The following is a 15,071-nucleotide window of genomic DNA, read 5'->3' on the forward strand; positions in this document are numbered from 1 at the left end:
GTAATGATAATAATAATAACAATTATAATAATAATATCAATAATAATAAGAGGATAGAGTAATAGAAGAAGAAGAAGAAGAAGAAGAAGAAGAAGAAGAAGAAGAAGAAGAAGAAGAAGAAGAAGAAGAAGAAGAAGAAGAAGAAGAAGAAGAAGAAGAATTTTAACATTAAGCTACGATTTATTTACGATATTTCTCCTGTCATAAATTCAGAGCCCAATATGTCTCCTCACCTGAAGCTCTGTGGAAACTCCCCAACGCTTCAACTTCAGTTTCACGTAAACATCAGAAATCCTTCAACCAAATGCTTTTCACAGTAATTATCAGCAGGAGTCGAGATTCAAACAAGTCAAACCTGCTTTTGGGGGGAAAAAAAAACCCTTGATTGTTGAAGAGGTGATTCTGGATGGAAGCTACATGCTCCATGCTAAAGTGTTTCAGGGCGCAGCAGCGATGCTAACATGCTAAACGTGGTGTCATAGCGGCCCTCGCTGCAACTCCAGCCTACCTCGCAGTAGGTCGGGCGTCGGGTGCGGCCAGTTGTAGGTCCTGATCAGCTGCCAGTCGAAGTCGTCCTCTTGACCTTGTCGGTATTCACACAAGCCCGGGTCCGAGTCCTCGTCGAAGGTGCAGCCAGCTACAAGAGAAACCAAAGAGCAGAACTACTTACAAGGTGTCGTATAAAAAAAAAATCCAAACATTCAGCTGCGCCTCCGCTAACATGCTAACAGAAGGAGAATTAGTCAAGGCTTATTATATTGTTCGGTTCCACGACCACAGACTTACTATAAATGCCTCCATGCATCAAAACGCCCACAGAATCTTTACGGCTGCCAACTGAATTGCAGCTAATGCTTGGCGGCGGGCGGTCGGCGCGGTCAGGCCCGTCTCATTCTCACCCCCTCCCAACCTGCCCGCCATTTGGTGCAATTAGCCCTGTGGTGAGAAAATGACACGACGGCCACGGGGTCGCCCAGATAGCCAGAAATAATAGGCGGCGGCGGAGCGAAGGGGCTTCTTCCGCTGGTGGGAGGACGACAACAGCCCCGGCTCTCAGCCTGTGAAGGTGACCCAACCCCCGTCCACCGCCTAATGGCCACATTCACCATCCTGCCATTATCGCTCTAACCACACGCTTTCAAAGCCACCCGGGTTTTATATTTTTTTCCCTCTCTCTTTCTCTTGTTAAACTAACATGGTGTATTCTTGTTTAATTGGGCGGAAAACGCCGGTGCACTTTAGAAAATCTGAAAATGAATAGCAAGGTCTTTTGAGGAACAATTTGTGCCCATCCACCGCTGCCCGTTCGAGTGCCTCCCAATGACACCCGAAGAAAAATGACTTTCGACACTGTTGTGCTTCGTGATCCTCATTGTTTGTTCAAAACTGCGGGAAAGGATCAGTCAAAACCTCGTCCTTCCCTCAAGCAGCCGCCTGCGTCCCCTGTAGGATTCAATCGCCGCGTTGTACCTGAGAAAACGAGGGAGGGATTGGAGAGAATCAATCATCAAAAGTGCGTCTGCGGGTGGACTCACTGATGAATTCACTCGGAGGAAAACACGCGTTTCCTCCCATTAATTGGCCACTAATCTCAGATGCTGCTGCATTTTCATGAGTCGTGAACACAAACACCGATTCCCGAAGGGAAATGGGATTTTTTTTTTCCTTCCTGCAAACCCAAGTCAAGAGGTCCCTCTCAGAAAACCTCTGCAGACGCGATTGATTCGGAGGTGGAGAAGCAGCGGTGATCTCAAGGCTGATCGTGTCGCACGGCAGCAAAGTTGTGCCGAACGCAAACACTAACTAATCACGTCGGAAGACGATGCTTTAAGAAGAAAACAAAGAAATCTTCATTGACAGTGCAAAATACTGTATTCCCAAAGTATGCAATTAGAAACCATTGGATGAAACTTAAACTCCCATCACCACAAATTATGATTACTGGCGTTATAATTGGCTGCACAGGTTGGTTGTACATTCTGCTTTATATTATAGGTTTATTAACTTATGTAATCATTAGAAGTCATGTTGTGTCCGTGTGAAAATAGAACCATCTGTAGAATCTACTTTCAATGCAGGCGGTTATCTGAAACAGATTGATTCCACAAGCTGTGACACTTTGATTTTGACTTGATTACGTGAAAAAGCTTGTAATAAACTTAAATTGTGCCTTTTTTCTGCCACATTTGGACTCCTGGGATCCCATCAGTGTGTATTTTGCTGTGGGGGAATTTGTTTGAAATACAAAAAAAAAAATGCGTATCGGAACCAATACCCAATGCATCAGTATCAGTGGGTCAATAGTAGTAATCTATCCCATTTACAACCTGCTCGGCCTCGCTTCTTGTCCAGTGCCGGCTCGCCAAAAGCACAACCCGAGACACAGCGATCATGCAGGCCCGCGTGCTGGAATCCCATGCAAGCAGAATTCTTTTAACCCGTGCTGCCGCAGACCCCCAAAAACAAGCCTCCTCAGGTTACAAACAAAGGGTGATTTGTACAGTTGCAGCCGCCCGGAGAGCAGCGTGGGACCTGCTGCCAGAGGCTACGCTGAGGAATAATGGGGCGGGATGCAGGCGGGCTGCTCATTTAGAAGACATACAGCATAGCGTGGGGGGAGCCTGTCACCGACCCACTCAACGGCCCATTGCTCAGTCTGGCCCCGGATCGGGAAGACAGGCCGGTCTAACTCCGAGTCGCACCGGTCCCAGGACCCTCTTCACCAGCAGATCGTATTAAAGCCAAGGCAGCGGCGCCCGTCGGCGCTAAAGAGCTGCTCCGATTCGGCGCCAACTCTGCTCAATAGTATCCTGTTCGCTCTACTTTCCCCCACGTCGCCGTTTCCGTCTTTTTGCCGTGAAGCTCCATCTGTTTTCTTTAGCAACGCGGAAGTTTGGCGTATGAAGAAAACACTGTATGCTGCAATAAACTACCAAGACTCCTATTTCCGGGCTGCTGCTTTAACTGTTCCTGCTGACAAACAATTATCAGCCGCCGCCGCCGCCGTCACCACAACGGACCTCGACCCCCGCCGCCTGCAGCCAAGCCAGCGTTTCCTGGCGCGTAAGCAGATCAGAGTTTTTAATTGCCTCCTGTGTGAGGGGGCTGCTTGTTGTGTCGCGGCGTGCCCAGTTATCTGAGGATGAGAGGAGGCTGAGTGGAGGGGAGCGAGGCCCGCGGCGAAGGCCTTGCTTTTCATGGAGAGCCCTCCAGCTCCAGGAAGAAATGTCACCATCAGACACGTTCCACTGATTCCCCTCATTAAAACGCATCCTTCCAAATCTCCTTTTGCTTTTTAGCGCACGCTTCCACCCCCCCCCTACAAAAAACGTGTCTCCGGCAGCAGGAGGGCGAACCCGTGTAATTAGAAAAGCTGAATTCTCACTGATGTGTACTTCCTCAGACGTGTGAGTCTGTGCTGTCGAGATGTTTACTTAAAAACAAATAAAACTCTAATGAATCTGTCAATGTCACAGGGGTGTGTGTGTGTGTGTGTGTGTGTGTGTGGGGGGGGGGGGGGGGGGGGGGGTGGGGGGGTAATGACTTGTGGGAATTAACTATTTGCTCACGGTGGCGGCGTCGGGGGAATCTGGCCAAGAGGGGGACCGGTGCGTCTCTAAACTTCCACATGCTAATGAGTTAGCGGACGTAGCTCGGAGAATGCTAATTGCTCATCAAAAGGCGATTGTGTGAATGGGAGACGGGGGGGGGGGGGGGGGGGGGGGGGGGCATGAGCATCGCCGGGCGCCCCTCGAGACGACTTCAGTGAGCCGCTGTCACAGCTGACGGGTTTCTCAAGAGCAGAACAAATAGATAAGTGCCCCCGAAACAAAACGCCCGTCTCCTTGAAAGGTAGGAAAGGTAATTTGCCAAACAAGATCCGGGCTTGTCGTCAGATACTGCACCTGGAACGTGTTATCTGTGCTTGGCTCGTCCTCTTGTCTCAACAGAGTCTAAGCTCTTTGTCTTTACCCTCCGTAAAGGTAGAAAATGTGAAAAGAAATCAGCTTTTTCCACATCAGACGGGCTCACACCCGTCTTGTAATTAATGCGAGCCTTTTAAAAACAAACGATAGATTGTCAAATCAGTCCATTTCCGAAGCCGGAGCTTCGCCGCCCCGAACCGTCCGCAGCGTTTCGTCAGCTATGGCATTAGCCAGCCGTGAAATGTTTTTCTTTCGACTAATTTTATATGAGACTGCTGATCAGAGGAATTCATCCCGGTGCCGGATGAGCAGGATTTCACGAAACATCCGGCAAAGCCTGCAAGAGGCAGCAAAAAAATCTCATTAATACAGCTTTTCACTGATGGTTTAAATACCGTTTCAGAGGCTTCCCCATGACTGGGCAAAAATCCGGGAGAGTTTTTTCTCTGCTTCGCCAACAACTATATTCTACCCTCCATCGGTAGCAGGTTGTTTTCACCTTCAGACAGCGCTAACAAACATCAGCAGGATCTATAGACAAACTGAGGCAGAATGAACTGCAACATGGATTTTCAATCGACATGCACACTGCAAAACCTGTAGCTTTGACGTAATCCTTGAAAGCCTATCAAATGAAATCCTGATCCAGAATCTGGAACAGTTATGATCCATCTCCTCGCACATGTGCAGAACAACAATGGCCACAACGTGCATGCGCGGTACTCGGTATTCAGGCGTTTGCCGAAGACAGAGCCATTTTGAAAAAGTTGCATTTTCAATGGCAATAAGCACCGTTGTCATGTAAACAGAAACCTAAAACGCTATTAAGGTTTTCCATTTTCACTTCAAAACATGCCTTAAGGGATACAATTCTGACTGGCTCCACTCATTTAACACACAAACTCATCAACTCTCCATCCGTGTGGAAATATAACATTTCTTGGCCTCGTGAGATTAACTCCTGGAAGAATGAAAAACTGTTTCATGGTCCTGCCTCATAACTAAAGAGAGTCTTTATAACATGAAGGGAGCGCTGATTCTGTAAAATGCATTCAGGAGTAAACCTCTGAATTTGCTTCTTTTTTCTTTTTTTGTTTTCCCACCACCGACTTTAATTATCTCACTGTCAAAGAAACTCAACACACCTGCGATGTTTGTTCTCTCTCGGTCGAGGAGTTTCATCAAGTGCTCTGCCAAACGTGTTTGCGCCAGAAGAAAACGCTGTCTGGGCAAAGTCCCTGAAGTATCACCTGCCATGTTTTTCTTACACAACGTTAATGTTGGAGTTTATATTCAGCAGAAACACTTTGCCCTTCGCCAATTATCTTGAAGGAAAATGTGCAAAGCAAAATTCACTTTAACTTCAGCAAAGGTGGATTGTATTTAATATTGTCACGCTCATATTCAAAATGTAGGTAAACTTTGCTTTATGTGGTACGGTTGTATTTCTGTGGTGTGACGTCACGTCGGCTCAACAAGGAAAATACAAACTGTTGCCAAGTGGATGATGAAGATCCGCTATCAAGGTATCATCGTCCGCGATCCGTTTCCTTCTTCCGACGTCAGTCAGACGTGGTCTACGGTCCATTGCGACGAGAAAATGGAAAGCAGACTAGATCAAATCCTCCAGCTCAGAACTGGCCACGATTGGTCCATCTTTGACCCAAGACCAATAAATATCACCGAGGTTCTTTTGTCGGACTTGACCCACCATTTCTTTCATCGCTGGCAGGCTTTTCCCCGGAACCCCCTGAACACTTTGTCCTTGTTCCAATCAGTGGCTGATCTCTACATCCCTCCTCCCGGCGCTCAAGAATAACCTGCAGATCATTTAACTCCTCCACCTGGAAAGGTGGTTTTCTCCCCCGTCTTGCTGGAGGAGATTGTTTAATTTCGCCTGCCAGACGTTTAGTTTAAACCCCCGAGCCTCCATAGAAGGTGTTAATTGAATTCTATTACCAGTCGGGTCAAAGTCGGGAAGAAGTAGCGGTAAGAGCATAACTCCGGTGCACAGAGACGCCGCGAGGCGAGCCAGAGGAGGCCCGGGAGGGAGATAAATGGCTGAAGGAGCAGATCTGCCCCAAGTGCTTCGGCGACGGACCCGGAGCACGACCGCTCCGGCAGAGCTCGGCTTCCGCAGCGAGCAACCACAACCCTGACTAATGGCCCGCACAGCAGGCACATCATAAATACGTTTGTGATGGAGCGCCAGGAAAACACAAGCCTCTTACACAGCATTTATCCTGGAGAGGGACACATAAATTAGAGGGGGGGGGGGGGAGACTGGAGGATGTGGGCTGGGTGAAGAGCCCTCCAACAGAAGGAGGGGGAGAAAGGAAGAGCAAAGCTAAAGAAGGGGTGGGAATAATGAGGACAAATCACACAGAGCGCGGAGCTTGTAGAACAAGAGGATCGGTGCAAAACCGGTCTTCTTCTACAAGGCTGTACAGTACAAAACGCTGAAGTAATCAGAGAATTCTGGAGAGCGAATGGGTTTTTAATGATCACACGGCACCAGCGCGGCGCCGAGATGGGCCTAAATCATCCATACCCAGATTTAACAAGGACACTCGTTTGCAATTACTCTTACAAGACGGTAATGCGGAACGGTTCAGAACAGTGACGGATTCCCGACGACTGAAATCCCGACGAGCTGGACGGCCGCCAATCTGAGAGCCTTAAGTACGCCAATGAGCGATTTCACCGTGGAAGGAGCAGTCGACACCGTGGGGAATTCTAGATATCCTTTACATCAGTGGCTGCAGCGTACCACTGCCGTCGTTAACGCCACACAATTCTCCCTGGAACCTCAAGAGATTTTGATCATTTCATCATTTTTTTGGCCATTTGTCCTCAATTATTGCACTTTTCTTCCTCGGACTTCAAGCCAGCCGCCAGCAGGTGAAATTAAGATAATGGAAGCGGAATCCCAAAGACTTCTCAAAATGGACATGTACAGATTTGCTGTGGCTTTTATGGTAAAGTGGTAAATGGATTTCCTCTCTGTGCCGCTTCTCCGCTGTTAATCACATCCCCGCACGCCGTGCAAAGTGCTCAGTCCATCCATTGTGAGCAGCTTGGGGTTCAGTGTCAAGGACCCCTTGAGAGAAGAGATGGAGAAAGGAACCGACAGCCTTCTGCGAGGCGACCACTCTTGAAACGTATAAAATAGGTGAACTTGACCTGGTCGTGTGTTTTTAGAAGGCGTTTCGTTGTTTCTGCCTCGGTTCATGCTGGTTCCCTTAACTTCCTGTCTGAGTCCATCACCTTTAAGCTGCTTGACTTGGTTTCTGCCAAAAATAGACCAAGCCACTTCTGGGAAGTTTCCAAAACACACCGGCTTTAAGTCGGGGATTAGCAGCACATCTACTGCAAAGCCTTGTAACATTGCCAGGAGAAAAAGACAAATAAAACAAAACATTACTGTCCATCGTTTCAATATAAAACTGGCTCGTCAATATACGATCAGATTGCCAATCGGTAAAAGTGTAACCTCGACTCTAAAGACCTTCGACCTCCGGAAATATATTTTTTTCCTCCAATTTAAGTGCAGAAGTTTTTCTTAATTCTACTTCAGAGTTGATTTTGCTTCCAGACATGGAACTGCTATTCTCGTCACTATTCTTTCTTTACGTTCACTTTCTATTTTTTCGCTGAAAGTCTCACTTGAAGCCGAACAAAAATATCCTCCTGTGTTGAAAATGCAACCCCTTAAGCTCATTTCCTGTTGCATTAAAGATAATTCCTCAAGCAAACCGCCTGATATTGTGTCACCAACAGCGGTTATGGCGGCGGCGGCGGCGGCGGCATTCTGTTCGCGTTCTCTTAATCAGAGGCTCTCAGATACGGCGGTTCTATTGGGACTCGGCACCCTGGATGTTTCTCCCGCTTCTCTTGTTTGGTTGAAGATAAAGCGCCGGGGCCACGTGATTTGCATTTGAGCGTGTGCAGGCAATGCATCAGAGCTGACAAGTTTACTTACGGTGGGTGAAGCCGGTGGGGGTGGGGTGGGGGGGGGGGGGGGGGGGGGGGGGGGGCTGTACAGCTCATCAATAGCGCAAGACCAAGAGTCTACCCAACACCACTTCTTCGTAGGCCATTAATAACAACCGACGCATTTTCAGAGGCCGTGCCGACCGAGGAGGACCGGAGGCAGCGCACCGGAGGAAGATGGATGAAGAAGTACGAGACGAGAGGATGATGGTCTATTAAAAAAAAAAGAAAAGAAGCCTCCACGTGGGAGGCTGCAGAGTTTTGGCTGATGAAGCTTTTTGATTGACAACGATACATAAAATATGATTTTCTACTTTTACTTTTTTTCCCCTTGCCATAGAATCTCTGGGAGTTTTCAACGTACGGCTCCACTTCCACCGCCGGTACGCTAACCGGGATAAAGCAAGGCCTCAGGAGATTTATCGTACACAAACAAACAAAAAAATTCTTTACATTCAATTTCACCACTAGAAGTAAGTCTGTGCATGCCCGAGGTCGAGGAAACTCAGCGAGCGCAGTATCTTAATGGCTAAACATTCAAAAAGCAGATCCAAAAACAAATGTTTAATTTTCACCCCCCCCCTCCTCTCCTTCCCCCCACTTTGATTTCCGTGGTGCATTGCAGTGCGCTTTTTCAACACTACTGTCACCACAGGTCAATTAACACTCCACTGTGGTGTGATTACCACGCACCACACAAAGGCATATTGAAACTGCAGCTGCAAACAAGCATTCAGTTTTATTATTCCATTCGCGTAGTTCAGCTTTTTCAGGAAACACATTTGTGAAAAGCAGATTCAGAAATGCCTGCTCTCCTTTGTTTTGGGAAAGAATTGTGGGAGAAAAGACTGAACGACATAATTCTGAATCCTGACGATAACAATTGATTGATAATAATTGTCACTGGGGCTTTGCAGCAATTAATGACGCTTGAGTTGAGCGAGCGGCGGCGTTTACACTACATCTTAAGTAGAAAACAGAATTCTTTGCCTTTTCATTTCAGAAAAGTTTCGCACTTATGATGTCGGCTTACACAGAAACATTGGGAAAGGTTTAGTTAGCGCCTTCGACCAAGTCGGATTGTTATTATGGTGACTGTCAAAATAAAACTGCCCAGGAGAATATGGACTGGGAGTCATGACATTCAGATAATTTCCAGAAAGTTCCACCTTGGAAGCCATTTTCAAAAAGTTTTGAATCCGTGTCTCCGAGCACAGCTTTCGAAAACATTTGAGGTGCAAACGGGGCCTGAATCTGGAGAAAGGGTCCAACTGATTCTTCGACAAGCACAAAAAATACTGTTACAACTCTTCTATGTCTTGATATCTTCAGATTTCTACCATTTAATTATAGTCTGTTGCCTTTTCACTGCTTATATTATTTGATTTCCATATTTATTGACGTGAGCGACCGTTTCAAAGCAAACACTCAATACTTGACTTTTCTGATGAAGACATGTAAATATACTTAATCTATAAATATATTATTAAAGAGCTGTTAGAGCTAAATCAGATTTCGCTATCCACCTAATAAGCGCTCCAAGTATTAAAACTGTAAGTGACCTTTGCGTCACTGTTATTTTCAAATGATCTCAGTGAACACTGTTGTAAGAATTGTATGAAAACTCTTGGGAGAAAAACATTTAAGACCTCATCTGCATAATGAGGCTGCTGTCAAATTACAAAAGTTCAAATGCTCCATATTGTCATGCAATTTACGAATAAAAAGAACATTTTGGAAATACACTGATTTAAGGTTGTAGTCTTGTCTTTTTTCTTTTTTATATACATGTCTATGTATACATATATATGTGTCTGTTGTGCTTATAGGCTGTAAATGTTCAAACGGGAACTTATTTGTGTTCACTGACGAGCGCTGACACATCACGGCCAATTAGGCTTCACACGTCTATAAGATGAATTAATGACTACACACATTTTATAGGTGGCTTCTGGCTTGCTGTGCAGTCACGCCGACACTCAAAGAGAATCTCTACTAAACAGCTAAATGGACTTTTTTTTTTTTTTACCCTTTCTTTCCACTGACAGATGAAAAGAATGGAGGAGAAAGACATGAGTTTTGACATGCAAATGGGTGATTAAGGGGTGTGTCCTTCCTGATTAACTGCTGCCTGTTATTCTAATGGGAACATCAATGCACATGGGTCCATTATTCTGATGAAAGAATGGGTGTTAAAATAAATAAATAAATTTAAAAAAAACCGAGCCTTAGTGTGGATAAATTGTGTTTAGTGGTACATACATTCATGCATCTGCTCTGAGTCATTGAGTTAGAACATTACAGGACTGCGGCGCGTGGCTCTGCCACCCGACTTAACTGCATAATGGCTGGTTGAAGACGCCTATACTGGGATTTCTTTGTAATTGTATGCACACTCACGACGTGTCTCTTCTCACACTCATCCGCCCCACAACATTCACCTCACGCTATTTCTCTGGTTTCTATGCAGCTCTGATTTGTTGTTTAACTAGACTTTGTCGATATATCTATTTTTTTTTTAAGATTAATTCAAGTTTTTTGTTGCGGATGATTTGAAAATAAGACATTCCGTAGCTCCATAAATCCGTAGCTTCCATAGCTCTATAGCTTCTGTAGCTCCATAGCTTGCGTAGCTCCATAGCTTCCATAGCTCCGTACCTCCATAGCTTCCGTAGCACCATAGCTCCGTAGCTCCATAGCTTCCATAGCTACGTAGCTTCATAGCTCCGTAGCTCCATAGCTTCCGTAGCTCCGTAGCTTCATAGCTCCGTAGCTTCATAGCTCCGTAGCTCCATAGCTTCCGTAGCTCCGTAGCTTCTGTAGCTCCATAGTTTCTATAGCTCCATAGCTTCCGTAGCTCCCGTAGCTTCTGTAGCTTACGGAGCTCCACAGCTCCATAGCTTCCGTAGCGCCATAGCTTCCGTAGCGTCATACAGTGACATCTAGTGGTCCTAGTTGGTATGTCTGCTATATTTTCATAAGACGCTTCTGGATAAAGGATAAAAGTGTGACTTATAGAGCGGAAAATACGGCAATTCCTTTTCATTCTTTCGGATTTATTATTCAAGTCTGAAGTTTACATCTTCCACACTTTCTCAGTTGTAACCATTTCTAAATAATATTCCTTTCCCCATCTTAACCTGCTTGTACCTTCTTGTTCCACCTTGCCTCCGCGTTCGGCCAAAGTTACTCGAAAACACCGAATTCGACAAATGACAAAAATCTAATTTCCTTGTAAACTGCACGCCGCGCTGTTCTCGCTGGGGCTGCGAGTGGATGGAGAGATTGGCACTGGGGGGCAAATGGTGTTGTGTTAAATTGTTTCATTACTGGCCTGTGATGGTTCATGTCGCTAACCGCAAGACACAACAAAGAAAAAAAAAAAAAAAAAAAAAAAAAGGTCCCAGTGGCTGAAGCCTTTTTCTGAACAACTGGAAAACTTCACAGAGGTAATGAATGGATCTATACGGCAGTGGAACACCGAGCTGACAGGGTTGTTGATGCACTCGCTTTGCAGCAGAGACGTGGGAAAGAAGTTTCCACGGCTCACGTCAAGGGTCGACAGAGGTCATCGATTCCCTAATGTGCCTCAAGGTTTGACTAAATTCCCCGTCGCAGGAGAGAGAGTAAAAGAAGCATAACCGACTGCGCCGGTTCGTGCCGGCAGATTAAAGGAAGTGGCGGCGAGACGCCCCACCATCAGGGAGAGGAAACGTTCCGGCTCAACAGCTACACCTCACCTCCTCCGTCAGCGCATGAAACTCCGGGTAAACTCTAGGCCTCGCAGTTTATTTAGACCCGGGGAGTGTGTGTGTGTGTGTGTGGGGGGGGGGGGGGGGGGGCTAGTGAAGGTTTCATTCTGGACAAAGCAGATACTTTTCATTAGGCCGAGCTCTCGCCTTTCATTCCTCATTTAATCTCCCTCCCCACACTCCCACCACCCCTCCACAGAGACATCAATTACGGAGCTCCATCTCCCGCAATCTGGAGCCGCCGCTGAAACTGCGGCGCGGCGGCCTCGCCCATTAATGCTATTGTTGTGGGTGTCATGAGGAGAGGGCCCAGGGAATGGAGCTTGATGAATAAAAACAGACCTTGTCCGATGAAGCTCGACTCGCACTAATTACAGAGACAGAGCGTTTTAAAAAAAAAAATGTTTTACTATTTCCGTTTTTCACCTGCATTACAGCACTGGTCCTCTTAGCTGATGGAGAAAAGGGAGGATGATGGCAGTCAGCTACTGTTGGATATGAAAATTTAATTTTGAGTGCCAGAGGAGACACTTCATGTAAAAGAAAAAAAAAAAAAAAAAAAGCTGCTTTAAGTGGTTGAGTCAAGCCTTTTTTGTCCCCTGCAACAGATGAATATTTATTTCAGCAGTGACCTAAATGCATTATTTGAGGATTTCTTATATCCGTGTGGATTTTGATGAATTTATTGAAAATTATGGCCGTCTTCACAACGTTAGCATTTGGAATAGACACTATTCTCAACGGTCTTTCCAAAAAAAATGTGTTCATTGTAGAAGAAGATGGGAGGCCACACTGGAAACTGAATGTATTATTCAATCGACACGCAACGTGTTCTTCAAGTGAAAACATGTGTAGTATTCTGGGTGGCAACAGCACTTTAAGCCACTGAAAATGCAACTTTTTGAAAATAGTGGAACTTTTTGAAAATGGTGGAACTTTTTGAACATGGTGGAACTTTTTGAAAATGCTCCACCTGTCTGTGGGGGGGGGGAATTTAATTTAAACTTTTTTTTGCTATTGCACTTGCGTATCACAACTATAGTAAATAGTTATTTTGCACATGCTCCGTAGATGGATAATAATCCACATTCTACCATAATAACAATCCAACTTCATCATTTGTCCATACGAATGTCTGTGTACATGCCAGTGTTGGCGTTTTCAAAACATCGCCGCGCAAACGTGAACCATTTTTGAAACAAAAGCACAAGAATGATCCATTTTCACCTGAAATGTGACGAAAACAGGCCAAAAAACACCGACAGAATTTGTGAATTGATACACTGCTACCTCTAATGCTAATGTTTAAATACTGCTGCAGAGCACGCACTTTTAGCAAATTTGATAAATATTTGACTGGACAAAATCTCAACAATAATCCATTTTTTTCAAGGCAACATCCAGAAATTAGAAATGTATAATTTCAAAATTTAAAAAAGGACCCCTGGCCAATGGGTATTGGAGAGTAAAGCTATTGCTATTTCGTTTCAGTACGTTACAAATGTTAATTGTAGATATTTTGGCGATTCCAAAGCAAAACAATTCGATGTTTAGAGCGTTTCTACCAAAGTCTAACAAACACTAATAGTCTGCTCAATGTGAGTCACAGCTTCCGTGGCTCCTGTCAACCACTTTACCGCAATCTTTAAACAGACTTTCACTTTCACTTAAAGAGAAATATCAAAACTCCAGGTCTATAAAATAGAACATGCCAAAATGTCAAACGAGTACTACGTAGTTGTTAGCTCTATTGTAAAACTATAAAACATATTTTAGCGCACTGACATGTAACCAACTCGAAGCTTCGTGGCTTTAATGTTACAACTTCTGCTTTTTCCACTTTTTGGTTAAAAAATATCATGTAATAAACCTCATAGTCAAATTAAACAGAGCAACAATTGTACACAAATTGAATGTGTCTACTTTTAATCTAAAGGTGTGCATTTGATATATATATATGTATATTTATACAGTGATAAGGTCATTTGGCGTAGTTTCAAATAACAGATGGTTAAAATATGCTAAAACTAATGTGAATATGTATAAATTGGCTTGTGGCTCACAAAGTTGGGGGTCGAATGTTGACCCAGCAATGCGGTTAAAGGAATAACTTCAGAATAGTTATTTTTAACAGAAGAGCAATGAGAATCCACTTGAAAAATACCCCGCGTCTATGTGCTGGATGTCGTTTGCATTTATGGAAATAGTATGCATAGATTTACACGCGATGCATGAATACATGATGTCACAACAACTAAGCGCCCTTTGGGCTTTGATGTCTATTTTCCATGTAATCAAAAAAAAAAAAAAAAAAAAAAACAGCTCACAGTAGCTCTGAGCGAAACCGGACTCCATCATGTGAATCCACAAATGAAGAACCAACTCCGCGGCGCGTGCGGCTGATTGAGACGGTTATTTATCGCCGGCTCTCTTCTCGCTCGGGAATTCGTCATGCGCCAGCGCCTGGTGTTCTCAGCGGGCGGTCGACCATAACAACGGGCATCTTTCATTATTTATTTGTGCACACTATACCCAAAAAAGGAGGGGGCATTGGGGGGGGAAATAAATAAATAAAATCAACCCCAGGGAAAAAGAGTGAGATGATTCACACGACAAGCCTGCGCTTCATTTCTCTGCTCTGGGTCCTGGGAGATCGGGGGGGGGGGGCGCAACTGCAGGGCTCCAACCTCCATTACCGAGACGGAGCCTCCATCCGCTGCCACACCGATCCCCACAGACGCTCCTGCACTTCCCCTCCGCCGCCACTAAACCGTCCCCACGTCAGGTTCCAACACCGCTCCCCTCCGGTAACGTCCGCAGGGAGTTGAACCAGCGGCTTATCCTCACAAATACACGTTTCATTGTTTTATTTTTACTCTGGAGCTGCACGGCCCACCTGAAAGTCACATTTATCTGCAGACCAGGAACTGGGAAACGATTTCCATAAACACAAATGTGAGGCTAACGCTTCGTTTTTACACGACTTTTCAAGTGAGGTTTTTTTTCCCCCCCCGATTTAGAAAGGTTTCACATTTAGATGGCAACTTCCTCATAATGATGTTCATCTGCACGGAAACAGCAGAAACGGCATTATTGTTTCAGATAAATTCTACATTTTTAACAGGCTTTGAACCCTGCGGCTTAAACAATGAGGCGGCTAATTTATGGGGTTTTACGAGTTAACGAGTTTCGTGCCTCCGTGATGCATTCAGGTTCATCATGTAACTCCAACCTTTCTTCTTTCTTCTTTTTTTTCTTTTGAAATTCTATTGATGCGACTTATATTCTGGTGCGCTCATTAGTCCGGAAATGACAATATAACAACGTTGGATTATTAAACTGTTAAACTACCAGGTCCCAGGAGAATGAGGACTGAGAGTCATGACATCTCTGGACGCAA

At 45.1% G+C, this 15,071-nt stretch overlaps 1 protein-coding gene across 1 annotated transcript in view; it reads right to left on the reverse strand.

Moving 5' to 3' along the window:
- The window catches only part of ptprua (protein tyrosine phosphatase receptor type Ua), a gene marked incomplete at its 5' end in the record, with an annotated part of 259,054 nt that overhangs the window by 189,673 nt on the left and 54,310 nt on the right, over positions 1-15,071 (reverse strand). Inside the window, one exon of the mRNA XM_080516344.1 lies at positions 509-637. Within this exon, the coding sequence (XP_080372470.1) occupies positions 509-637 (129 nt within the window). The remainder of the gene's footprint in view (positions 1-508; positions 638-15,071) is intronic.

Source organism: Blennius ocellaris (assembly GCF_963422515.1).
Source record: "Blennius ocellaris genome assembly, chromosome: 20".
Lineage (NCBI taxonomy): Eukaryota > Metazoa > Chordata > Actinopteri > Blenniiformes > Blenniidae > Blennius > Blennius ocellaris.